At 37.2% G+C, this 24,430-nt stretch overlaps 1 protein-coding gene across 15 annotated transcripts in view; it reads left to right on the top strand.

Moving 5' to 3' along the window:
• Positions 1 to 24,430, top strand: part of CCNT2 (cyclin T2) — a 45,894-nt gene that overhangs the window by 5,716 nt on the left and 15,748 nt on the right. For 8 of the 15 annotated variants that reach the window (XR_004969187.1, XM_036318885.1, XM_036318884.1 and 5 more), the window contains exons 3-4: positions 21,443 to 21,571; positions 23,593 to 23,653. Coding sequence is in view for 12 of the 15 variants with exons in the window: in XM_036318885.1 (XP_036174778.1) it covers positions 21,443 to 21,571; positions 23,593 to 23,653 (190 nt within the window). In the remaining 3 variants the exon portion in view is untranslated. Of the gene's footprint in view, positions 1 to 17,619; positions 17,726 to 18,116; positions 18,243 to 18,744; positions 18,910 to 19,493; positions 19,662 to 21,442; positions 21,572 to 23,592; positions 23,654 to 24,430 lie in introns of those variants that run through there. The other 7 variants (XM_036318886.1, XM_036318891.1, XM_036318890.1 and 4 more) reach the window with 7 other exon arrangements.

Genomic DNA, 24,430 nt, shown 5'->3' with positions numbered 1-24,430 from the left:
AATATTGTTGTTCTAATTTTAATTATGTTCTAATTTTGTTAAATCTACCAGCCTTTTGCTTTATTTTATTACCTTTATACTTATCTGGAGATAAGTGTTCCCCATATTTATTTACTGATATGGAAACAGTTCATGGGTTTTTATTGTGGTTTTTTTTTCCTTCTTAGGTTTATGTTGGAATGTGGTTCCTGCATGTTTGTTTGAAGTTGATGTACTCTTTTTTTTTTTACATGTGTTTTTTTTTTTTTTTTTTTTTTTATTTTGCTGGGGAAGAGACTCTATTTTGCCGATATTCTTTGTGTCAGTATCATCAACATTGTTTTCAGGATGAGGAGGTTATGGCGCATATGTAGTTTTCTTATTTGACTTAAAAAAACTAAACCAACTACCACGTACTTAAATTTACATTACAAAATAATCAAATACGCTAGTTCTGTATCTCAGAGGGTAGAAATATCTGTCAATTTGATCTATTGGGAAGAACTGGAAATCGCTGGAGAGATCCCTGAAAAGTTTCAGTTTGAAGAAACTTTTAACAGTGAGTCTGATTGTTTTTGACTTTGAGCTCCCTGCCTTCTTCCATGCCCTTCCTTTCTGATGCATGAAGTTCTTGTGTGGCCATTTGTCCTTCAATGACAAAAACCTGAAGCAGTGGTGGGAGAAGTATTTTACATGTGTTTTTATTGATTTTTTTGAGGGGGTGGGAGGATGGGAGAGGGAGATAGAAACATTGATGGTTATCTATCAGCTGCCTCCTGTACACCTCCTACTGGGGATCAAGCCTGCAACCTGGGCTTGTGCCCTGACCAGGAATTGAACCAGTGACCTCTTGGTTCATGGGTCGAAGCTCAACCACTGTGTCACACAGGCCAAGCAATATACGCTTTCTTAATTCAGATAATCATAAAAGCTAAATACTTCATCAAAACTCACACACCAACAGAGTGACAAAAGCAAAAATTACAGCCAGATCTAGACTCCATAGTTCATGCAGTTACCACTATGTCTCCCTCAAGAATCTATTTCTAGCCAGAACCGGTTTGGCTCAGTGGATAGAGCGTCGGCCTGCGGACTGAGGGGTCCCGGGTTCGATTCCGGTCGAGGGCATGTATCTGGGTTGCGGGCACATCCCCAGTGGGAGATGTGCAGGAGGCAGCTGATCGATGTTTCTCTCTCATTGATGTTTCTAACTCTCTATCTCTCTCCCTTCCTCTCTGTAAAAAATCAATAAAATATATTTAAAAAAAAAAAAAAGAATCTATTTCTAGAAAGCTCATCATAGCCCTGAAATTTCTCACTGAAAGTAATATGTATAAAGCTTTTGTGATTTTGCATCAAAATTGTCAAGATGTTCATTAAAAATATGCTTTACTGGCCTGGCTAGAGTGGCTCACTTGGTTTGTGCATTGTCCTGTGCACTGAAAGGTTGCCAGTTTGATTTCTGGTCAGGGCACATTTGTGAGTTGCAGGTTTGATCCCCGGTTGGGGCATGTATGAAGGGCAGCTGATCGATGCTTCTCTCTCCCCATCTCTCTCTCTCTCTCTCTCTCTCTCTCTCTCTCTCTCTCTCTCTCTCTCTCTCAGTGACCTCTAGTGAGGATTAAAGAATAATAATAACATAAAATAAACTGTGTAATCAGAATATTTGTGGTGGGACTTGGGATTCTTTAACAAACTTCCCAGGTGATACTGATGGCTGCTCAACTTGAAGACCCATTTAAATTTTGCTTTTTTCCCCTGTGTGTCTCATAATCCATTGTTAGTGTTCTGGTTTTGTGAAATCTGAGTGGTTGTTTCTATTATAGCTCACTCCTACTCTGCCTTTTAATTTAATAAAAGCAAATTAGTCCAAGAATAATCTTACATTAAAACTAAAGGCCCGGTGCACGGGTTCGTGCATAGGTGGGGCCCCTCAGCCTGGCCTGGGCCCTCTCACAATCTAGGACCCCTTGGGGGATGTTGGACTGCTGGTTTTGGTCCGATCCCTGCCTGCCTACAGGGATCGGGCCAAAACCGGCAGTCTGACTCGCCCCCACCCCCCGCCCGAGGGATATAGCAGTGCTGAAGTGGCAGGCAGCTGGGGAGAAGCCCCAGCTGGGGCTGGGCACAGCTCCACAGCTGCTCATCCCGCCCCGGCTGCGTCTTCCACCATCTGGTAGCGCTGCTGCTGCAGCAGCTGGGAGAGGCTTCTGCTGCAGCTGTGCTTGCCAGCCATAAGCCCAGCTTTTGACTGAGTGGCTCTTCCCCTGTAGGAGCGCACTGACCACCAGGGGGCAGCTCCTGCATTGAGCATCTGCCCCCTGGTGGTCAGTGCGCATCATAGCGACCAGTCGTTCGGTCCTACCGGTTACTGAGGCATATATATCTCTATATGTATACGTATATATTATTATTATATATATAATATGTATTATATATAATATATATTATTATATACATAATAATATATATTATTCATTACTACAACTGTGAAATACTGTATGCTGTCCAGTAGAACTTTTTACAACAGCGGTTCTCAACCTGTGGGCCGTGACCCTTTTGGGGGTCGAATGACCCTTTCACAGGGGTCGCCTAAGACCATCGGAAAACATATATAATTACATATTGTTTTTGTGATTAATCACTATGCTTTAATTATGTTCAATTTGTAACAATGAAATTGGAGGTCACCACAACATGAGGAACTGTATTAAAGGGTTGCGGCATTAGGAAGGTTGAGAACCACTGCTCTACAGTAATGGAAATACTCCGTATCTTTGCTGTTTAAAACAGTAGATACTAACCAAACACATGTTTCCTTGATTATACGTTTGAGATAATTAGACTAGATGATTTCTAAATGCCTTTTTAACATAAATTGCATGGATGAAAATTTAAGAACCAGTATGTAACAGGCACTTTATCTCAACTAAAGTATTCTCCTTCTGAGAAAACAGATGCAGTTGCTGAGTGACTTGTCCAAATCTACTTGTCCATTATGTAGTTGCATTCGAACTTAGAGCTGTTGCCTAATCCCATGCTGTATTTTTCTCACTTTTGTCCTACCCTAATATATGTTCAAGAAATAGGGCACACTAATAATTGATGCCAGTGATTTCTGAGGAGATGAGAAGAGAAGTAAATAATGAAAATACTCTCCGATTTTGATTTGCTTTTACCTCATTGGACAAAATCCAATAAAGTCCTTTTTTTGAATTAGGCCCCTAATTCCTCTTTCAGCCATATTCCCCTCCCCCTCTTTGATTTTTGCCCCCTATGTGGTGCTCTCCATTTCATGTGATTATGGTCTATCAGGTTTTATGACTCAGCTGAAATTACAACTCTTTCATAAAGTATTTCCCAGAAAACTCCACTCTTTCACTTCTAAATTTTTCTCTCTGGTTTTATCATTTAGGTTCTATTCACATTCCATTGTATTCCATCTGTTTGGTGTCCTTTAGTGCTGAGGGAAAACCATGCATATATGAGGTGAAGTGTTTATGATTATAAAGTACAATAAACATAAAGCCACCAGATGTATAGCTTAGTGAATTATAAGACAAATAACCTTTTTATCCCCACTCAAGTCAAGAAACTTTGCTAACTACCCCCAGAAGTGCCTCCATGTGCCCCATTTTGCTATCAAACCCTCCCCTCCACAAAGTACCAGTATTCTTATGTTACAGTAATCACTTTTTCCAGTTCATTTATACTCTATCACCCAACTCTGCATTCCTAAACATGATAGTTTAGGCAAGACTAAGGTTTGATCGGTGTTTTAAGTCTCAATATACAGGTTTCCCCTCTGTCCCTTTATTTCACATAAGTTTTAATCTGTTGAAGGACCTAGGGCAGTGGTCGGCAAACTGCGGCTCTCTGGCCCCTTGAGCGTGGCTCTTCCACAAAATACCACATGCGGGCGCGCATGTACAGTGTGATTGAAACTTTGTGGCCCATGCACAGAAGTCAGTACTTTGTGGAAGAGCTACAGTCAACGGGCCAAAGGGCCGCATGTGGCTCGTGAGCCGCAGTTTGCCGACCACTGACCTAGGGCATTAGATCTGAAGAATTTCCAGCTGTCTGGAATTTGTTCATTGTATACTCATAGTGTGGTTTATCATGTTTCTTTGTTCTTGTATTTCCTGCAAATTGCCATTTGGATCCTGAAATTTGATCAGATTCGTATTAGATCCCTTTGGCAAAAGTACAGGTGGTTTTGTGTTCTTTCAGCAGGAGGCACCTAATGTCTGGTTGTCTCTCTTTTTGTGGTGTTAAGCAGCTATTGACATTTGATGCCTACATTCTTTTCATTCATTTTGATACTCTAATTCTATCTTTCTTCATTAATTAGAATATTTTTATAATGAAATGCTGTGATTCATATTGAAAAGGCAAGATAAATACTTGTTTCTTGCCCTATATTTACTACCTTGTTGAGGTGTAATTCACATACCACACATTTCACCTATTAAAAGTATAAGACTGAATGTTATTTTAGTGTACTCACAGAGTTGTACATCAGTTTTAGAAATTTTCATTACCCAACGAAGAAACTCCACACCCTTTGGCCCTCTGTCCCAAGTCCCTCCAACCTATTCTGGACATTTCTTATAAATGGAATCATACGGTAATGTGATCCTTTGTGACTGGCCTCTTTCACTTAGTGTGCATTTTCAAGGTTTGCCTGTGGTATAGCATGTATCAGTACTTTACTTTTCTTGAACTACCATTATACCACATTTTATATACATTCATCAGTTAATTAACATTTGGGTTGTTTCCACCTTTTGGCTCATATTGCTGCTATAAACATTTATGTAAAACTTTCTGTGTGAACATGTCTTGCTTTCTCCTGATTATATACCCAAGAGTAGAATTGCTGGACCGTATGGTAACTCTATACTCCAGTAATCTTGGATAGCTTCCTCATTATCTGCTATTGCAAGGTATTCTAGGCTCATTTGTACATTTTCTGCTCCACAGCTGGAATGGCCATTTCTTTAAAAAACTTGCTTTCTTTTAGTAGCAAGTGGTATTTCAAGATTCCAACGTGGACACTAGGGATCATATTATGTTGGTCTTGTTTCTAGGCATCTTTAATGAAAAGAGAAAATACATAGTACGTTAAATATATATTCACTGTGCACATCAATATATTAAATTTTGTTTACGCATTAACGTGAAATATACATTAACTGGGCTTTTTATATATTTTTATTTTAATATATATTTAAAATACCTCAGGAATTCATTCTGATTCAAGACAACATTATTTTTTGTTAACCTCTTTTTTATTACCTTTACAAAAGGTGTGACCTTTCTTTCACTCCAAAAATCTTAGTTAAGTATCAGAATAACAGTACTACCACCACCACCATATTTACTGTGAACAATTAAATGTGTTTGCTTTGCTCTTGTTTTTCATCCCTGGTTTTAATTCATATGTCTACATTATCTTAAACAGCCATTACAAAACACTTAATCCTCATTTAATCTTGGTTCTGCACGTAACTCTATATTGTTCATTACCAGTGCTTATGTTGAAGTCTATATTTTCTGATAACCATCCTAATGGCTGTGAAGTGGTATCTCATTGTAGTTTTGATTATCATTTCTCTTACAGCTATTGATGTTAACCATCTTTTAATGTGCTTATTTGGCCACTATGTCTTTTTTGGGAAAGTGTCTATTCAAGTAGACATTTGTCCATTTTTTAATTGGGTGTTTTTTGTTAAGTTGTAGGAGTTTTTTATATTTTGGATATTAACTCCTCAGGTAAGATATTAAAAGGTTATCTTTAGTCACTTCAGAAGTTGATACACTAATTTCTAATCACTACAATAGACTATCATTTAAATGTACTTCATTAGGGTTAGTCCTTCTAGGAATAATTAATATACTTAAAGTTTATTCTGTTAAACAAGGAGAAGAATCTATCTGGGAGAGTTTATTGATAACATGAAAAAAGCATGTGATTTTTTTTTATTGATTTTTTTTTTCAAATTGAATCTGAAAAGAATACCTATAAAGTTTTCCAAAAAGCTTTAAGGTTATTCTCAAACATGGTGCTCCATGTGCCTAATTGCAGGGATATTGACTTATGGAGCATATTGACCATATATTACATGAGTCTTTATAAAGTCTCCTTGAAGCAGGTTTTTCTTTTTCAAAAATTAGATGATTGTAAAATATTCAAAGCTTTTCCATATACACATGCACACACATACATACATGTGTCTGTTAGTACTAATAGTTCAAATGCTTCTATGGTGGCATTAGTTCATTTGTCCCAGAACGAAGACAGTGTTTTGAATGTTTGCATTGACCAAGACACATAAAGGTCTCTGTATAAAGACTGACTTTTTGTCATTTATAAATTGTCTTTGAAGGCAGTTAGAACAGGAATTCTGAAGATGTTTTTAGTATATAAAATTGGGTAATTTTTTAAGTAAACAAATTCCATCACTATACCTTGCTACCCTATAATATTTGGGAGTATTAAACTTAATTTTTTATTATTTTTTTATTAAATCTTTATTGTTCAGATTATTACATTTGTTCCTCTTTTTCCCCCCCATAACTCCCCTCCTCCCAGTTCCCGCCCCACCCTCCGCCCTCACTCCCCACCTACTGTCCTCATCCATAGGTGCACGATTTTTGTCTAGTCTCTTCCCGCATCTCCCACACCCCTTTCCCCCCCAAGAATAGTCAGTCCATTCCCTTTCTATGTCCCTGATTCTATTATAATCACCAGTTCATTCTCTTCATCAGATTATTTATTCACTTGATTCTTAGATTCACTTGTTGATAGATGCATGTTTGTTGTTCATAATTTGTATCTTTACCTTTTTCTTCCTCTTCCTCTTCTTAAAGGATACCTTTCAGCATTTCATATAATCCTGGTTTGGTGGTGATGAACTCCTTTAGCTTTTCCTTATCTGTGAAGCTCTTTATCTGACCTTCAGTTCTGAATGATAGCTTTGCTGGATAAAGTAATCTTAGTTGTAGGTTCTTGGTATTCATCACTTTGAGTATTTCTTGCCACTCCCTTCTGGCCTGCAAAGTTTCTGTTGAGAAATCAGCTGACAGTCGTATGGGTATTCCCTTGTAGGTAACTGAGTTTCTTTCTCTTGCTGCTTTTAAGATTCTCTCTTTGTCTTTTGCTCTTGGCATTTTAATTATGATGTGTCTTGGTGTGGTCCTCTTTGGATTCCTTTTGTTTGGGGTTCTCTGCGCTTCCTGGACCTATAAGTCTATTTCTTTCACCAGGTGGGGGAAGTTTTCTGTCATTATTTCTTCAAATAGGTTTTCAATATCTTGCTCTCTCTCATCTTCTGGCACCCCTATAATTCTGATGTTGGTATGCTTGAAGCTGTCCCAGAGGCTCCTTACACTATCTTTGTATTTTCGGATTCTTTTTTCATTTTGCTTTTCCAGTTGGGTGTTTTTTGCTTCTTCGCATTTCAAATCTTTGACTTGATTCTTGCGCTCCTCTGGTCTGCTGTTGGGAGTCTGTATAATATTCTTTATTTCAGTCAGTGTATGCTTAATTTCTAGTTGGTTCTTTATCACAACATCGAGGGTCTCATTAGATTTCTTGAGGATCTCACTACATTTATCGGCAGTTTCTAGAAAATTATTGAAAGACCTTAAAAGTGCAGTTTTTAGCTCTATATCCTCCATTTCTGTCATGTTTCTTTGTCTCCGCATTTTTTATGCTTTCTTGGTGCACCCCCTTGTGGTCTTTCTTCGCAGTCTTGTTGTAGTTAAGCCTTGATTGGTGTCGGCAATACTGGGGGTGATTTGACCTCCAGGCTAACTGGCTATGCGAGTCAGCTGTGTCTGCAGTGGGAGAACTTCTATGCTGGATCTCTAGGGCGGTGCTAATCTAGCATTTGCCTAAGGCTGTCCGGCAAATGCCTCTGTGCAGGGCTTGGGCGGGGCGGGTCCCTGGGGATCTACAGGGTGGGCAGAGCGAGCAGTTATGGCTGCTCTCAGTCCCATCCCCAGGGGCTCTACCTCTCAGAGTCCCAGCAACCGCTGCAAACCTCGGAGAGAAAGCTGTCTTTGAGTTCCGACCGAAGCCAGACAGTCCCTCTTCTCCCGTTTGAGTCTGGGTCCCTAGAGACTCACCAGGATCTGGAGCTCAGAGTCTGAAACTCCCTCCCGATTGAAAACAACAACTGCGCCCTCAGTCGCCAGCCCACTCCGCATGCACTCCGCACCTTAGTATTTCACTTCAGCACTGCGCCTCCTCTGAGTCGGTATGCTATTCTCTTTCTTCCTAGTTGTAGAATTTCCACTCAGCCAGCCTTCCTGTGGTTCTGGATGATGTCCGTTCTGTCTTTTAGTTGTATTTTTGAAGTGGTTGTTCGAGGCAGCAAACTCCGGAGTTAACCTATGCCTCCATCTTGGTTTCTCCTAAACTTAATATTTTATACTTAAATAAGTATGGTTCTAGTTATAAAGCTGACATATTAAGTACCTATGTGATCGCATTTAAGGAAATACATGCAATGTGAAGCATTTAATACATTTAGATTTGTCTTAATGTAATTTTAATGAATTTTATATTCAGAATGCCAACTATAGGTTTAAACCTGTGCTGATATATATGTCTATATAAACATTAGCTAGGAGTTAATTTCCTACTTACTATGTTAATGTGGTTACTTGAGAAATCATAATTACATTACATTTATATTTGACAGTGCTGGTTTGGACTATAAACTCTTAAAAGTAACACCAGGTAACTACTAATGGAAAGTACTGTATAGATGTTTATATCTATCAACAAATAAGTTATAGTGGAATTGACTATGGAATTTGTTCTATAAGAAAGTGCACATTCAAACTAATTTTAAATTGAGGACTCATTTAGAAGTTGAGAAAGTAAAAATGATAATTCTTTTCTAGTGAAGAATCTTAAGATCATGAAAACTGACATAGTTCCATGCTTGGGAAAAAATAGCTGAGCCCTGGTGGGATGGCTTAGTTGGTTGAAACATCGTCTTGCACACCAAGAGGTTTAGGGTTTGATCCCCAGTCGTGTTGCAGGCAACCAATCAATGTTTGTTGGTTTCCCTCTTGTGTCTCTCTCTCTCTCTCTCTCTCTCTCTCTCTCTCTCTCTCTCTCTCTCTCTCCCTCCCTCCCTCTCCCTCCTCCTCTCCCCCTCCCCACTTCCTCTCTCTAAAATCAATAAAAACATATCCTCAGGTGATGGTTTAAAAAACAGCTGAGAGAGTAGGAAAAAGTTCTGAGGACTTGGGAGCAATCTTTAAATGGTGCATTGGCCCTGACTGGTTTGCTCAGGGGATAGAGTGTTGGCCTGTGGACTGAAGGGTCCCAGGTTTGATTCCAGTCAAGGGCATGTACCTTGGTTTTGGGCACATCCCCAGTAGGGAGTATACAGGAGACAGCTGATCGATGTTTCTCTCTCATCGATGTTTCTGACTCTCTATCCCTCTCCCTTCCTCTCTGTAAAAAAATCAATAAAATGATGCATTGATTCAGAGAGGATTCCAGATTTTTTACACGCTCCCCATATCTTTAGGTAGATCCTGTAGTTTCTATTGCTATAGTTCAGTGATTGTTGTTTTGAATGCCTAATAGGAGTATCTATTTAAATTAATATGGTTCATTTATGTAGACTTGAACATAGTTCAAATTATTTTTGCTAACCAAACAAGAAAATTAATGATTTTCTGAAATAATTGCATAAGTCAAAGTGAATGAATCATTGTTTAAGAAATGGATATAGCCCAGCTCCTGTGGCTCAATGGTTGAGCATCGACCGTGGAACTAAGAGGTCTCTCTGGTATTCCCAGTCAGGACACATGCCTGGGTTTTAGGCTCAATCTCCAGCAGAGGGTGTGCAGGAGGCATGCATCAATGCATTGATGTTCCTTTCTCTCTTTCTCTCCCTTCCTCTCTAAAATCAATTAAAACATTTTAAAAAGAGAAATGGATCCATACTTTATGAAAATGAAACCTAATTTAAATTAACATGTGAAATAAAGTCATACATGTTTATCAGTATTATGTTGTGATTAGGCTTTTGTTTCCTTACAATTTGTTGGTTTGTGTACACTAAATATTTAAAAGATATCTATAACATTAGCACCTTTTTTTTTTGCTATTAATTAAATATTGTTCAGATTATTACATTTGTTCCTCTTTTTCCCCCCCATAACTCCTCCCAGTTCCCGCCCCACCCTCCGCCCTCACTCCTCACCCACTGTCCTCATCCATAGGTGCACGACTTTTGTCCAGTCTCTTCCCGCATCTCCCACACCCCTTTCCCCCCCAAGAATAGTCAGTCCATTCCCTTTCTATGTCCCTGATTCTATTATAATCACCAGTTCATTCTGTTCATCAGATTATTTATTCACTTGATTCTTAGATTCACTTGTTGATAGATGCATATTTGTTGTTCATAATTTGAATCTTTACCTTTTTCTTCCTCTTCCTCTTCTTAAAGGATACCTTTCAGCATTTCATATAATCCTGGTTTGGTGGTGATGAACTCCTTTAGCTTTTCCTTATCTGTGAAGCTCTTTATCTGACCTTCAATTCTGAATTAGATAGCTTTGCTGGATAAAGTAATCTTGGTTGTAGGTTCTTGGTATTCATCACTTTGAATATTTCTTGCCACTCCCTTCTGGCCTGCAAAGTTTCTGTTGAGAAATCAGCTGACAGTCGTATGGGTATTCCCTTGTAGGTAACTGAGTTTCTTTCTCTTGCTGCTTTTAAGATTCTCTCTTTATCTTTTGCTCTTGGCATTTTAATTATGATGTGTCTTGGTGTGGTCCTCTTTGGATTCCTTTTGTTTGGGGTTCTCCGTGCTTCTTGGACCTGTAAGTCCATTTCTTTCACCAGGTGGGGGAAGTTTTCTGTCATTATTTCTTCAAATAGGTTTTCAATATCTTGCTCTCTCTCATCTTCTGGCACCCCTATAATTCTGATGTTGGTACGCTTGAAGCTGTCCCAGAAGCTCCTTACACTATCCTCGCATTTTTGGATTCTTTTTTCATTTTGCTTTTCCAGTTGGGTGTTTTTTGCTTCCTCGCATCTCAAATCATTGACTTGATTCTTGCGCTTCTCTGGTCTGCTGTTGGGAGTCTGTATAATATTCGCTATTTCAGTCAGTGTATGCTTAATTTCTAGTTGGTTCCCCAATATAACATCAAGGGTCTCATTAGTTTTCTTGTAGATCTCATTAAGTTTATCGGCGGCTTCTAAACAGTTCTTGAGAGACCTTAAAAGTGTGGTTCTGAACTCTATATCTTCCATTGACAATTTTGTCCTGTTTCTTTGTCTCCGCATTTTGTTATGCTTCCTTGGTGTACCCCCTAGTGGTCTTTGTGCGCAGTCTTATAGTTAAACCTTGATTGTTGTAGCTAATACCAGGGAGGGTTTGACCTCCAGGCCAAGTGGCTATGAGAATCAGCTGTGTCTGCAGTGAGAGAACTTCTGTCCTCTAGGGAGGTGCTAATCTAGCCTTTGCCTGAGGCTATCCAGCAAATGCCTCTGTGCAGGGCTTGGGCGGGGCGGGTCGCACAGGATCAACAGGGTGGGCAGGAGAGAGCAGTTATGGCGGCTCTCAGTCCTGTCCCCAGGGGCTCTGCCTCTCTGAGTCCCAGCACCCGCTGCAAACCTTGGAGAGAAAGCTGCACTCGCTCTGACCTAAGCCAGACAGTCCCGCTTCTCCCGTTTGAGTCTGGGTCCCTAAAGACTCGCCTGTATCTGGAGCTCAGAGTCTGCGACTCCCTCCCAGTTGAAAACGCCAACCGCGCCCTCCACCGCCAGCCCGCTCCGCACACTCCGCACCTCAGAATTTGACTTCAGCACTGCGCCTCCTCTGAGTGTCCGTATGCGTTTCTCTTTCCTCCTAGTTGTAGGACTTCCACTCAGCCAGCGTTCCTGTGGTTCTGGGTGATGTCCGTTCCGTTTTTTAGTTTTACTTTTGAAGTAGTTGTTCAAGGCAGCAAACTCCGGCATTAACCTATGCCGCCATCTTGGTTCTCTCGAGCACCTTTTTTAAAACATCTATTAAGATATAATTCATCCACATAGAATGTATAATGCAGCGTTGTACAATCATTATAGTGTTGTTTATATTTTCATCCCTAAAGAGAAACCCTGTATCAGTTAGCAGTTCACAGTTTCTCCCTCTCAACCCTGGGATATACCGTTCTCTATCTCTATAGCTTTGCATATTCTGAACATTGCATATAGCTGGAATTATGCAATATGGTCATAGCATAATGTTTCCAAGATCCATCCATAGGGTAGCATGTATCAGTACTTTATAGCTTTTAATGGCTGAATAACAAACATTCCATACATCATGGGGATATACCTCATTGATGGACATTGGGATTGTTTCTATTTGGGGTCTATTATGAGTAATGCTATTGTGAACATTCATGTACAAGTTTTTGTGTAGACACATGTTTTCATTTCTCTTGGGTATATACCTGGGATTGAAATTGCTGGGTTGTATGGTAACTCTAGGCCTCAGTAATCATGGAGAGTTTTTTAAAAAACATTTAGAAAAACTGCCAAACTGTTTTCCAAAGTAGCCACGCAATTTTATCTTCCTACAAGCAATGTGTGAGGGTTCCTATTTCTCTACCTCTTTGTCAACACTTAGTATTGTCTTTTTTCTTTTTTAATCAAAGATTTAAAAAGATCTTATTGTGGCCATCCTAGTGAGTGTAATATATTTCATTGTGGTTTTGATTAGTGTTTCCATAATGCCTAATGGTATTGAACATCTTTTTGTGTATCTTCTCTGGAGAAATGTCTCCTTAGATCAGCCGTGGGCAAACTACGGCCCGGGCCCGTTTGAAATGAATAAAACTAAAAAAAAAAAAAAGACCGTACCCTTTTATGTAATGATGTTTACTTTGAATTTATATGAGTTCACACAAACACTCCATCCATGCTTTTGTTCAGGCCCTCCGGTCCAGTTTAAGAGCCCATTGTGGCCCTCGAGTCAAAAAGTTTGCCCACCCCTGGCTTAGATCCTTTTGCCATTTTTTGATTTGTGTTGTCTTTTTATTAAGTTTTAAGAGTTCTTTATATATCCTGAGTAACAGTCTATTATCAGATACTAGAGGCCCTATGCACAAAATTCGTGCAAGGGGCTCAGCCCCCACCACCGCAGTGGCCACCTCTGCTTCAGCCCCTGCCACCGCGGCTTCGTCTGGAAGGTCATCCGTCAGGACTTCTGGTCTAATTAGTATATTACACTTTTATTATAATAGATATGATTTTCAAATAACTTCTCCCTGCTATGGACTATCTTTTGCACTTTCTTGATGTTATCATTTGTATCACATGCATTCAGTTTATATTTTTCATCTATCACTTGTGCTTTGCTGTTATATCTAAGAAAGCATTGTCTTATTCCGGGACATGAAGATATATTCCTGTTTTCTTCTAATAAGTTTTATAGTTTTAGCCGACACGTTTAGGTCTTTGATCCATTTTGAGTTAGTTTTTGTTTATGGTGTAAAGAAGGGAACTGCCATCTTCACTTTTTTGCATGTGGATATACAGTAGTCCTATCACCATTTGTTGAAAAGACTATTCTTCCCCCATTGAATTTTCTTGATATTCTTGTTGAAAAATCAGTCTACCATAAATATGTTTATTTTGGTCTCTCTATTCTGTTCCATGATCTATATGTCTTTCCTTATGCCAATACCACATAGTTTGTGTGTTGTTGTTTTTTAATTTTTATTTTTCAATTATAGTTGACATTCACTATTATATTAGTTTAGGTATACAATGTAGTGATGAGACATTAACATACACAGTGATCACCCCAATAAGCCTGGTATTCATCTGACACCATACATATATACTAGGTGTACAGTTAATAATTGTGGATTTTGTAATGAAAGAAAACACGATAATTTCAAGAGAAACATCAAAAGTGCTTTATTCAAAGTAATGTCCATTGCTAGCTACACATTTCCCCCATCTTCCAGGTAATTTGTGGATACTGTCCCAATAGAACTTTTCTTATTTTGAGGCAGACCCTTCAGAGACCCAATTTTCCGCTTCTTCCTACGTTTTGAAGTGCTGCTCAGAAAGTGCATGTGCCATTGATCAGAACAAGTGGTCATCTGGAGGAGCAAGTTCTGGTGAATACGGCGGGTGGGTTAATACTTCACAGACAAGATCTTTTAACGTGTCTTTAAGTGGTTTTGAAGTGTGTGATGCTGTGTCATCATAAAGCAAAATTACTTTTTCATGTCTTCTGGAACAGTCTGGTCATTTTATGATCAAAGTGTGGTTCAATTGATTATTTGTTGTCATTAGCGGTCAGTATTAACGGTTTCACCTGGCTTTAGAAGCTCATAATACACCACACCTTCCTAATCCCACCAAATGCAGAGTATTGCCTTCTTTCTGAAGCAGTTTGGCCTTGATGTTTGACCTGGATCAACCCATGATTTTGTGCATTTGGAATTCTCAGAATAAATCCACTTTTCATCGCCAGTCACAATTTGATGCAAAAAAAGACTTTTGTGCCGTTGAAACATTTTACTGATGACTTTTCAGTTTTCCATTTGTCTTTCGTTCAGTTGATGTAGCATCCATTTTCCTTCCTTTAAAATCTTTCCCATTGCTGGTAAATGATCGGAAATTGTTTACTGAGCAATGTTTAATCTTTCTGCAAGTTGTTTTTGAGTTTGACACCCATCTCATCCAATAATGCTTGTAATTATTGGCCTTCAAACTTTTTCGGTTAACCTGGACGTTCTTTATCTTTCACATTGAAATCATCACTTTTAAAGTGTTTAAAACCAGCGTTCACAAGTATCTTGAGATGGAGCATATTCACCATAAGCTTCCTGAAGTATACAATGACTTTTTCTTCAAAATAAAGTAATGAATTAAAACTCCCCCCAGATGCTCTTTTTTTGGCACGAAATTCAACAACCTTCAGCAAATTTGACATATGAAGTTTTGAAGCTTGCTGTCAGTGCATGAATTTCATGCACCAGGCCTCTAGTTATAAATAACGCTATAATGAACATAGGGATCTCTGTCTTTTCAAATTAATGTTTTGGGTTTCTTCAGATAAATACCAGAAGTAGAACAGTCTCTTATGATTAGCCTTTGTTTTAAAGTGTTTTGTCCGATCTAAATACTGCTACCCAGCTTTTTTTTCCCATTTCTATTTGCATGAATTCTCTTTTCCCATTCTTTACTTTCGTTTGTGTGGTGTGTGTTTTTGGGGGGAGGCAAGGGGGACAGAAACATCTATAACATCTATGTGAGGGAGAAACATCTAGATATGTGCCCTGACCAGGAATCGAAATGATGTCCTTTTGGTGTGCAGGACGATGCTCCGGCCAGGGTAATCTGTGTGTATCTTTTGATCTGAAGTAGGTTTCTTTTGGGCAGCATATGTAGGGGTCTTGTTTTCTTATTCATTCAGCCAGTGTTTTGAACTGTGCATCCGATAGATTGCTTATCTCCATTTTGTTTGGTTCTTTTTCTAGAGTTTTGTCCTGTTCTTTCATTTGGGACATGTTTCTTTGTCCCCTCATTGTGTCTGTCTCCCTGTGTTTGTTTCTCGGTATTAGGTAGGGCCGCTACATCTTTCAGTCTTAGTAGAGTGGCCTGATGTAGTAAGTGTCTTGTAGGGCCCAGTCACCTCATCTCCCTGGTCACCAGAGCCAGGTGCTCCAGGAGTGCCCATTGTATGGGTTGTGTGTAGTTGAGGCTTGATTGCTATTGGCACCTCAGTGGGAGGGATTGACCCTCGAGCTGATTGGTGTGAGGACTGGCTGTCAGTACAGGGAAGGAGCTGTTGTGCAGGGGCTGACCCCACAGAGCAGGATTTGCTACAGTGGGGCTCTGCTGACTGCTCTTTGGGTGTGTCATTTGTGGAGGTGGTTGAGTGCTCTGGTGCAGTACCACATAGTTTTGATTACTATAATTTTGTAGTAAATTTTGAATTCAGGAAGTATGAGTCTTCCAACTTTGTTATTCTCTTTCAAGATTGTTTTGGCTATCTCCAGAATTTTAGGATCAGCTTGTTAGTTTCTGTAAAACAGAAGCTGGGATTTTGACAGGCATTCTGTGAATCTATAGGTCAATTTGAGGAATATCGCTATCTTCACAATATTAACTCTTCTATAATATTAGTTCTTATTTGTTTAACCATCTGAAGGAAAGTGGACCTTTTTAAATTTTTTTTTTATTTTTAGAGAGATAAGGGGAGAGAGAGAAACGTCAATGTGAGAGCAAAACATTAATCGGCTGTCTTCTACATGCCCCTTAGCAGGGATCAAACTGGCAACCTTTCAGTGCACAGGACAATGCCCAACCGAGCCACACTGGCCAGGGCAAAAGTGGACTTTTTAAGATTAATGTAGAATATTTGAGTACCGATGCAGTGTTAATGTTCTTGTTTCACAGTAAGTACTACATGAGTTTGTGAGATGGTAGCTGAGAATAGAGACTTAACTATGAAATGCTAAGTGTACTTTAAAGTATAAGTTGCTTTTTGTTTATGTGTTGTTGTTTTTTTGTAACAATAAATAAATGTTAAAATGCCAGATAGTATTAGGCATATTTAATATATTTAAATGTAATTATGGAAATCAAGCCTTATTCTCTTGAAGACTGCTTTTCAGCAATAATGAATACTAGTATTTTTTAGTCTTTATTAAGCCAGCTCTCTTTTAAATGTAATTAGATGTCCCAAATAACATCCAGCCTGAAGATTTTTTAAATTCTCAAGCTAAATTATCTTCTGTTGACAGTATTACATTCACACATAATTATATGAGTAGAAAAAAAAATAACTAAAATACCAGGCTGAGTTAATTATGTTCTCTGTAATATTGAAATGTCAGTCTTTTCAGTGTAGCAAAATTAAAGATTTAAACCACTTCTTAATATTGTGCTGGAATTTTGGTTTAATTTGCTTGAGCTGGTAATCTTTCTTATTAGCAAATGTACATTTTGAACTTTAACATTTTCTTCTTTGGTGGGGGTCTTACCTCCCTTGTTTTTACTTATATCTAAGTTTCTACCTTTCCTTTTTCTATTCTAGGAGTTTCTTTCTATGAGTCTTTGCTAAAGTTATACCATTACTACTTGTCCTCACCTATAGCCTTAGGCAAGTGATTTCCAAATTTTAAGCTGTGATACCTAGAACTAGCTAGATATTTATTAATGAAATCCTTTCAAAGCACAGAAATAATTATCCTAGTCTTAGGGGAGGGATTAGTGTTGAGGCAGTTAAAAAGCGGAGGGCGGGGGGGCGGCGAATGGGTTCACTGGCCTGCGCTACAGGGAGATGGAAACATAAGAATAGTTTAGGAGCCTGTTGATACTAGTACTGTATTATCAAATAGGAAACAGACTTAGAAGTGTTATCTTTGCTTCTTTTAGTGCTCTTTTGGAATTAGGACATTTAAAGTTGAGTAATAACACAGCTGTGGGTGGTTCTTAAATACAAATGTACACACAGTGTGTGCATAAAGTTAATTACTAAAACAAAGACCAGATGATTCACTTGAAACTGGCTGATACAGCCATCTTCCGTGACTTAGAAATTGCCCAGGCTTTTTGTTAATTCGAAAACCTTGCCTCCAACTATCAAGGTTGAAGCCAGCAATGGAGAGTGAAGAATGTCAGCAGTGAGGGCATCATCATGAGCAGAAAGGGGAGACAGCAGCCAGGAATGGGCAGGAGGAGTGAGACCAAGAGGTAGGAATGAAAACATAAATGAATAGATAAAGAGAAGGGGGTGAAAACAACGGCAGGGAGAAAGGAAGAAAGGAATGTGGGTATAACCATTCATGTAAAGTATCATAATTCAGTGTTTTAATCTGCTTAGTTCGAAACTAAGAACCTTTAACGAATTGAGTTTAACTGTGGAAGGAAGAGGTGAGCAAGAAAGAAGAAAATTTTTATAGCGTGTTAAATCACATTTAAAATTTAAGCTCAACAGTAGCAATACACAATTGTTTAATTTTTCAACATGTAATAACATTTGAGTCATATTACTGTAGGGCACTATTCTAAGTGCTATACATATCTTGATCCATTTAATCCTCACCACAAGTTTACAGCAGATACTGTTTCTCCCATTTTACAGATGCAGAAACTGAACCACAAAGAGAATAAGTAATTTGCCTAGGCTAGTCAGATTCTACTGAGGCAGTCTGACTACTGTGCTGCAGCTGGCTTCATCACATCTTCCTCCCCCTCCATGATTTGTATGGTATATTGTTTTGAGAATATAATACCTCCTTGAACTAGTTGTACGTTTGCTAGAGTAACATACTCTGGACTATTTAAAAATAAATTTTTCTTCCCTTTAGTTATAGTAATTGGAGAAAGTTTATCAAACTAGGGACTAGTACACAAGGCGGATAATGCATTGTCCCTGTCCCCAGTGAACTGAATCTCAGTTAGTAATTGGTCACTTGAACCAGCCAAGTATGTACTCCAGTATTGGTGTGAATTCTTTGACTTTGAGCCAAGTTTATGTGTGTTAATGAATGTTTGTCCCCTCAAAAGCCACAGACCAACTAGTACTGCCAATATTTAAAACATTTGACATTCTTAATCCTTTTAATAAGCCACGCAACAGAATCAGCTTTCCATATAAGAAGCAGTAGTGCCTAGTTTGATTACCTTTCTTAGTCACCCTTAAAATTAAAGTCTCATTTGGATATTTACAAAGTATTTATCTAAAAAGGTGTTTTGTTTTGTTTTTACAGCCCTGATGGAGTAAAATGTTTGCAGGCTGTAGAGAAGGAAATGTGAATGGAGTTAGTGGATTTCACCAGAAACTTTGGAAGAGTGTTGGGTATTAGTTGCACTGGAGGAGAATGAGAATTGAGCCCTATTTAGAGGGAACAGAAAGACTTCTGTGAGGAGTGTGGGTAAATACACAGGAATCTACCCTGATGATCATTGCTTAGCTCACTGAATACTTAATTTTTAAAATTACTTGTAGAATTTGAGAATCACTCACTAGTACAATACTTTGTTTACATTGAGACTCTTCTAAGGAGACAATGTACCTGTGTGGTCTGAAAGTACCTCTTCATATTGAGGCTTTCAAAAAGTCTGAAGAGGATGGACCTGTGACTAGGAATCCTAAAAGATTTTACCAAGAAAAACTCATTAGAGACATTTAAAATTGCCTTTTAGGCAAGTAAGAGACATTCTGGATCATCTGGCAGTTGGGAAGGAGTTTAAATATTAAGTTTAGTCAAATTTGACTTTTGCCTTGTTCCTCTATTGCTTCACTCCTTGACAAATAGTTGTAGCATCTGAAAGCTGGCTTAGCCATTCCCCTTTTAGATGTGAATAAGATAATAAATGAGAGGTTATTCGAAACTGAGTGTCTTCATTTTATTGGGTGTTTTCTTGCATTTCTTACCTTGGTATTGATTCTTAGATTTTTACTGTGGCATTTGGAATACTTTGAATTTAATATTAGTGCCTTTATGTTTATATATAGATTATCCACATGTCATTCATTCAAATATATTGAACAGCAGCTGCACAATACTAGATAATGGGAACATGAATGAATAATTCAGTCTCTGTGTTCAAGCTGTTTCTAGACTGGAGGACAGAAAGATTAATAAACCAGAAGTTAGAATACAGTATAAGTACAATGATAGAGGTATGCATAATTTTTCATTGAATAAAGAAGGGTACTTCACTCTGACTCAGAAATTTTACTTTGGAAGGAGATGATCTTTTGAGTTAAGCCTTTAAATAGAAAAGGAGTTAATCAAAATAGGTAACAGTGGTAGGAAATTTTAAGTATGGGGAAAAGTACCAGATAGGAATAATTGTCCAATCTCGGTTATCTTATACTTTTTACATCTCAGAAATACCACCACCACCATCCCTGCTCCTCCGCCCTGGGTGACTGCTATTTAACTGGCATTTCAAAAATATTAGCTGATTTTGATATTGCTTAATTAAATCTGTTGTAAGAATACATTGCTTTTTTAGCATTCTCAATTAAAATATATTTTGTTATAATTTTAATTTTAAAAGATGACATTAATTTGAAAGTTCAAGTTAAAATTATTCAGTCCTTTTAAGGTAACATTATTTCTGGTTATTTAAAGCCAAACTTACTTAATTTTAGGTCTGTTTTAAAGATTTATATTTCAGGAAGAGGACTTCTAGTCATTTTTACTCATCTGCAATGCATTTGGAATAGAGAAGGTTCCTTTCAAATACAAAATCTGGCAGTTAAATTTCATGTCAGTGAAATAAAGGCTCCACCTTCCCTGTATCAGAAATTTTCTCCTTTTGTTACCTACCCAAATCGCATAGCATTGATTTATGCCCTTCCCTTTTTCCCTCCCTCTTTTGACATTATTTTATAGTGATCGAACCCCAAGATACAGTGAAACTCAGATGTTTATCTCTTGAAAAATAATGTATCTGAATCTTGACATTTAGACATTATCTTTCCATGAGATACTTCCTTTTTCAATTAAATTTATGGGGGTAACATTGTTAATAATTTTATAAACTTCAGGTGTACATATTATAATATAACATCTGTATACTCCATTGTGTGCTCACCACCCAAAGTCTTGTCTCCTTCCATCACCATGAAATATTTCTCGTCTGTAATCTTAGAACGTTATTTGAATTTAAAGTATGCCCATTTTCTGAGTCAGCAGTTATTTGGTTTATTAGTAAGTTCAGGGATAAATTTTGTTCAAAATTAGTGTTCTCTCAGTGTCTTTGTTAGTGCTATATTCTTATACCTTAATCCAAAGAACATAGCTCAGTAATGCTTTAAAAATTGCTAATTTCTCGATCTTCAATTGGTAATGTTTCTATGCTATTAGTTTGTCTTAACATGTTTATTTCCATGAAACTTTTAATGGTGTAAGTAAAGTACTAGAGATATTAGGTAGCAGTTTCATGTGCAGAATCTTCAGTTTGCCTTATAGATCCTTTTCCTGTCTCTTAAGCAAGATTGTGTAGCTCTTAGCCACACAATGAGTCATTGATTAATTTAAGAAAACCCTAGAAAGTGGTGGCTCTCCTAAAAGAAGGAAAATTTAGGTATACTTTACCCAGTTTTTCGTTGTTTTTTAAAGCTATGGCTTCATTCATTGTCTTGAGTGTTTTTCCCTTTACCTTCACAATGTGCATTAATATTATTTAAACTTTCTCTTAGTTTAATAAAGTAGAAGTCTTTTTCCCTTTAATATTCTACTTGCAAAACAAGTAAAACAGATTTTATCAATTAGGGTAACTAGTTCGATTTATTGAATAACTTTATTAAAACTCTTATCAATCTTTTCATAGCCCAACTAGCAATTCATAATTTCAGTGTTGCATTCCTTTCTTGCACACCTCTCCTCTTTAGAAAGTAAGATTTTTTCCAAAATTTGTTTTTAAATCACCAACTTTCTTTCTTTGCTGCAGATAATATCACCTACTGCATTATTTTTGGCTGCAAAAGTGGAAGAACAGGCTCGAAAACTTGAACATGTTATCAAAGTAGCACATGCTTGTCTTCATCCCCTAGAGCCACTGCTGGATACTAAGTGTGATGTATGTAAAAATTGGGGGTTTTTTTGTTGTTGTTTTTTGTTTGTTTGGTTTTTTGGTTTTCTTTGTAAATTTGAAACCTGTTCATTATTTAGACATGATAAAAATATATCCTAATTAGTGTTGCCTTCCAAATGCTGCTTATTCCTATTACCACTTAGGAATGTAATGGCAGGAAGCAATCAGGCAGAGACATATTTCATGTATGTTCATGAATTATAATGTCATTCTGAATTATGTAAGGTACTTTTTAAGTATTTCACATTTTGTTGTTTATCCTCACAGCATACCTGTGATATGTGTAGAGGGTAAATCATTTCACCTCCATTGTTCGGGTATGTTCAAAATCAGAGATAAATAACTCAAAATTGTCAGCAAATGAAGGAATAGGAAAACCTTTGATTTACCTCCAGACCAGTAGTTAATCTTTTTTACAGAATTGTTTCTTTATTTAATGCATATATATTACTACTTATCTCTTTGATACATAAAAATACATTTCACCATGCTTTCATGAGCGGCAAGCACTTTTTAAAAATATCTTAATTTTCCTAAAGAGTAATGCTAGTTTCCAAACAACTTCTTCTCATCAGTATTTTAATAGACCTTGTTTGAAAGCACCATTTTAAAATGCTCTGATATCTTATAACAAGAAAGAATCCTGGGCCTTTAAAATCATTTTTCTAGCACTCTTATTATAGGTGAGTTCTTTATCAGGAACTTTTAAGTACTAAGTGACTACCAGATTATTTTAATTCAGTTTGATTTGGATCAAGTTTAAGTTCCAGTTAACTATATCTGATTTTATTAATCTAGATGTTGTTATCCTAGATGTTGTTAAGGAAGTAGAATATTAATATAGCCATTCAAAAATAGAGAATGTATGATTATTCAAAAACAAGAACTATTTAAAATTAGTAGTGTCTACTAATTTTACAAATTCAGAATTATTTCTTGTGGTTACTTAGTATATTGTTCAAATAACCGAAATGTATGTTTTAAAAATCAGCTCAGTGACCTTTTCAAATGGGACGTAAATAAAATTAAAGGTACTTTCACTCTCTGGGTTTAGTAGTATGTCCTTATATAAATGAATACTTATATGTGATACATTGTTTTCTTACTAACAATATTCCTGGTAGTTATGTCATGATCTAAAAATGAGATGGCAGAAAATTTTTCATACCCTTTATTTTCAGAGTAATTGCAGTAGAGGAATTTTTTGTTTGTTTATTTTGTTAATCCTCACCCGAGGATATTTTTTTCCATTTATTTTTTTTAGAGAGTAGAAAGGAGGTGGGGAGACAGAGCGAAACATTGATGTGAGAGAGACGCATCAGTTGGTTGCCTCCCACATGCACCCCGAGGTATGCACCGGAGGTATGTGCCTTTGACCAGAATCAAACCCACAACCCTTCATTCCGGGAGCTAACACTCTAACACTGAGCAAAGCCAGCTGGGGGGTGAATAATTTATTGAGGTTGGGTGTATGATATATTATTTTGGTATTTTATATCTAAAATTTTTCCTTTTAATCTAGAGATTATACAGCTTTTTAAAATTTTTATTTTGCCTTTTTTGGAGAGAGGAAGTTAATTCTAAAAGTAACGTGTTACTGTCAAGAAATTATCACATGAAGGTATCCTAGATTAAGTTGATAAGTCTTTCTTTAAGGTGGGTTTGAATTTGGTGTTCTTATGTGGATTGGTGCTTCCTATCTAATATGTCTTGAAGCACTAATAATACCTAGGTAAAGTTTTATATTATAGACTAGCCCTCCTTCCTGTCATATTATCATTATCGTCAGGTTTTTTGGGGTTTTGCTTTATTTACAGAAGTAATTCAATTTCGACTTGCCACAGAATATAAGTTTTCTCCATTTCCTTCGATTTCTTTCCTTCATATTTATAAACTACTCTAATTCTGTTGTAATCAATCTATAATTCTCATGAAACTTAACGGTCTCATAGTCTGGTAGTTATGTTTATCTTAAGCATTTTAATACTGCTGTTTTTACCTCGCAGGCTTACCTTCAACAAACTCAAGAACTGGTTTTACTTGAAACCATAATGCTACAAACCCTAGGTATGTACTTACGTCATATATTTTTATGTGTGTTCTTCAATGCAGTACAATAAGTCTTTACTTAATGTCATCAATTGGTATTTTAACTAAGTGAAACAACATATAATAAAACCAGTTTACTATGGGCTAATTGATACAAACAAGAGTTAAGTTCCTATGGTATAACAAATGATGTTGAGTGAAATGACATTATTCAAGTGCCTGCTATATATATTCTAAATAAAGGAAAAAATGTCTGGAGTGATTTTATCTTTGATGAAAGTTTCATTTTAAAATAAAGTTTAGGGCCAGAATATTATTGCCTGGTTATAAGAAAACCATTTTTAAAAATTTCATTTCATTTCACATAAACAACCTTTGGTGAGATTTTAATGTTTTCAGATAATTGGGATCCTATGTTTCGTTCTGGCTTTGCATTGGAGAATGAAATAATTCCTCTCAAACTGTTGCACATGATTGTAATGTGTACAAATATACATGGCAGTTCTTGTTCTCCTAGAGCAGTGATGGCGAACCTATGACACGCGTGTCAGAGGTGACACGCAAACTCATTTTTTTGGTTGATTTTTCTTTGTTAAATGGCATTTAAATATATCAAAATAAATGTCAAAAATATATAAGTCTTTGTTTTACTATGGTTGCAAATATCAAAAAATTTCTATATGTGACACGGCACCAAAGTTAAGTTAGGGTTGTTCAAAATGCTGACACGCCGAGCTCAAAAGGTTCGCCATCACTGTCCTAGAGCTTATAGTCAGTGTTTAATGAATGTATATC

The sequence above is a fragment of the Myotis myotis genome, unplaced genomic scaffold, assembly GCF_014108235.1.
Source record: "Myotis myotis isolate mMyoMyo1 unplaced genomic scaffold, mMyoMyo1.p scaffold_m19_p_8, whole genome shotgun sequence".
In the NCBI taxonomy this organism is placed as follows: Eukaryota; Metazoa; Chordata; class Mammalia; order Chiroptera; family Vespertilionidae; genus Myotis; species Myotis myotis.
The sequence above is the reverse complement of the archived record's forward strand: the minus strand, read 5'-3'. Positions and strand labels throughout refer to the sequence as shown.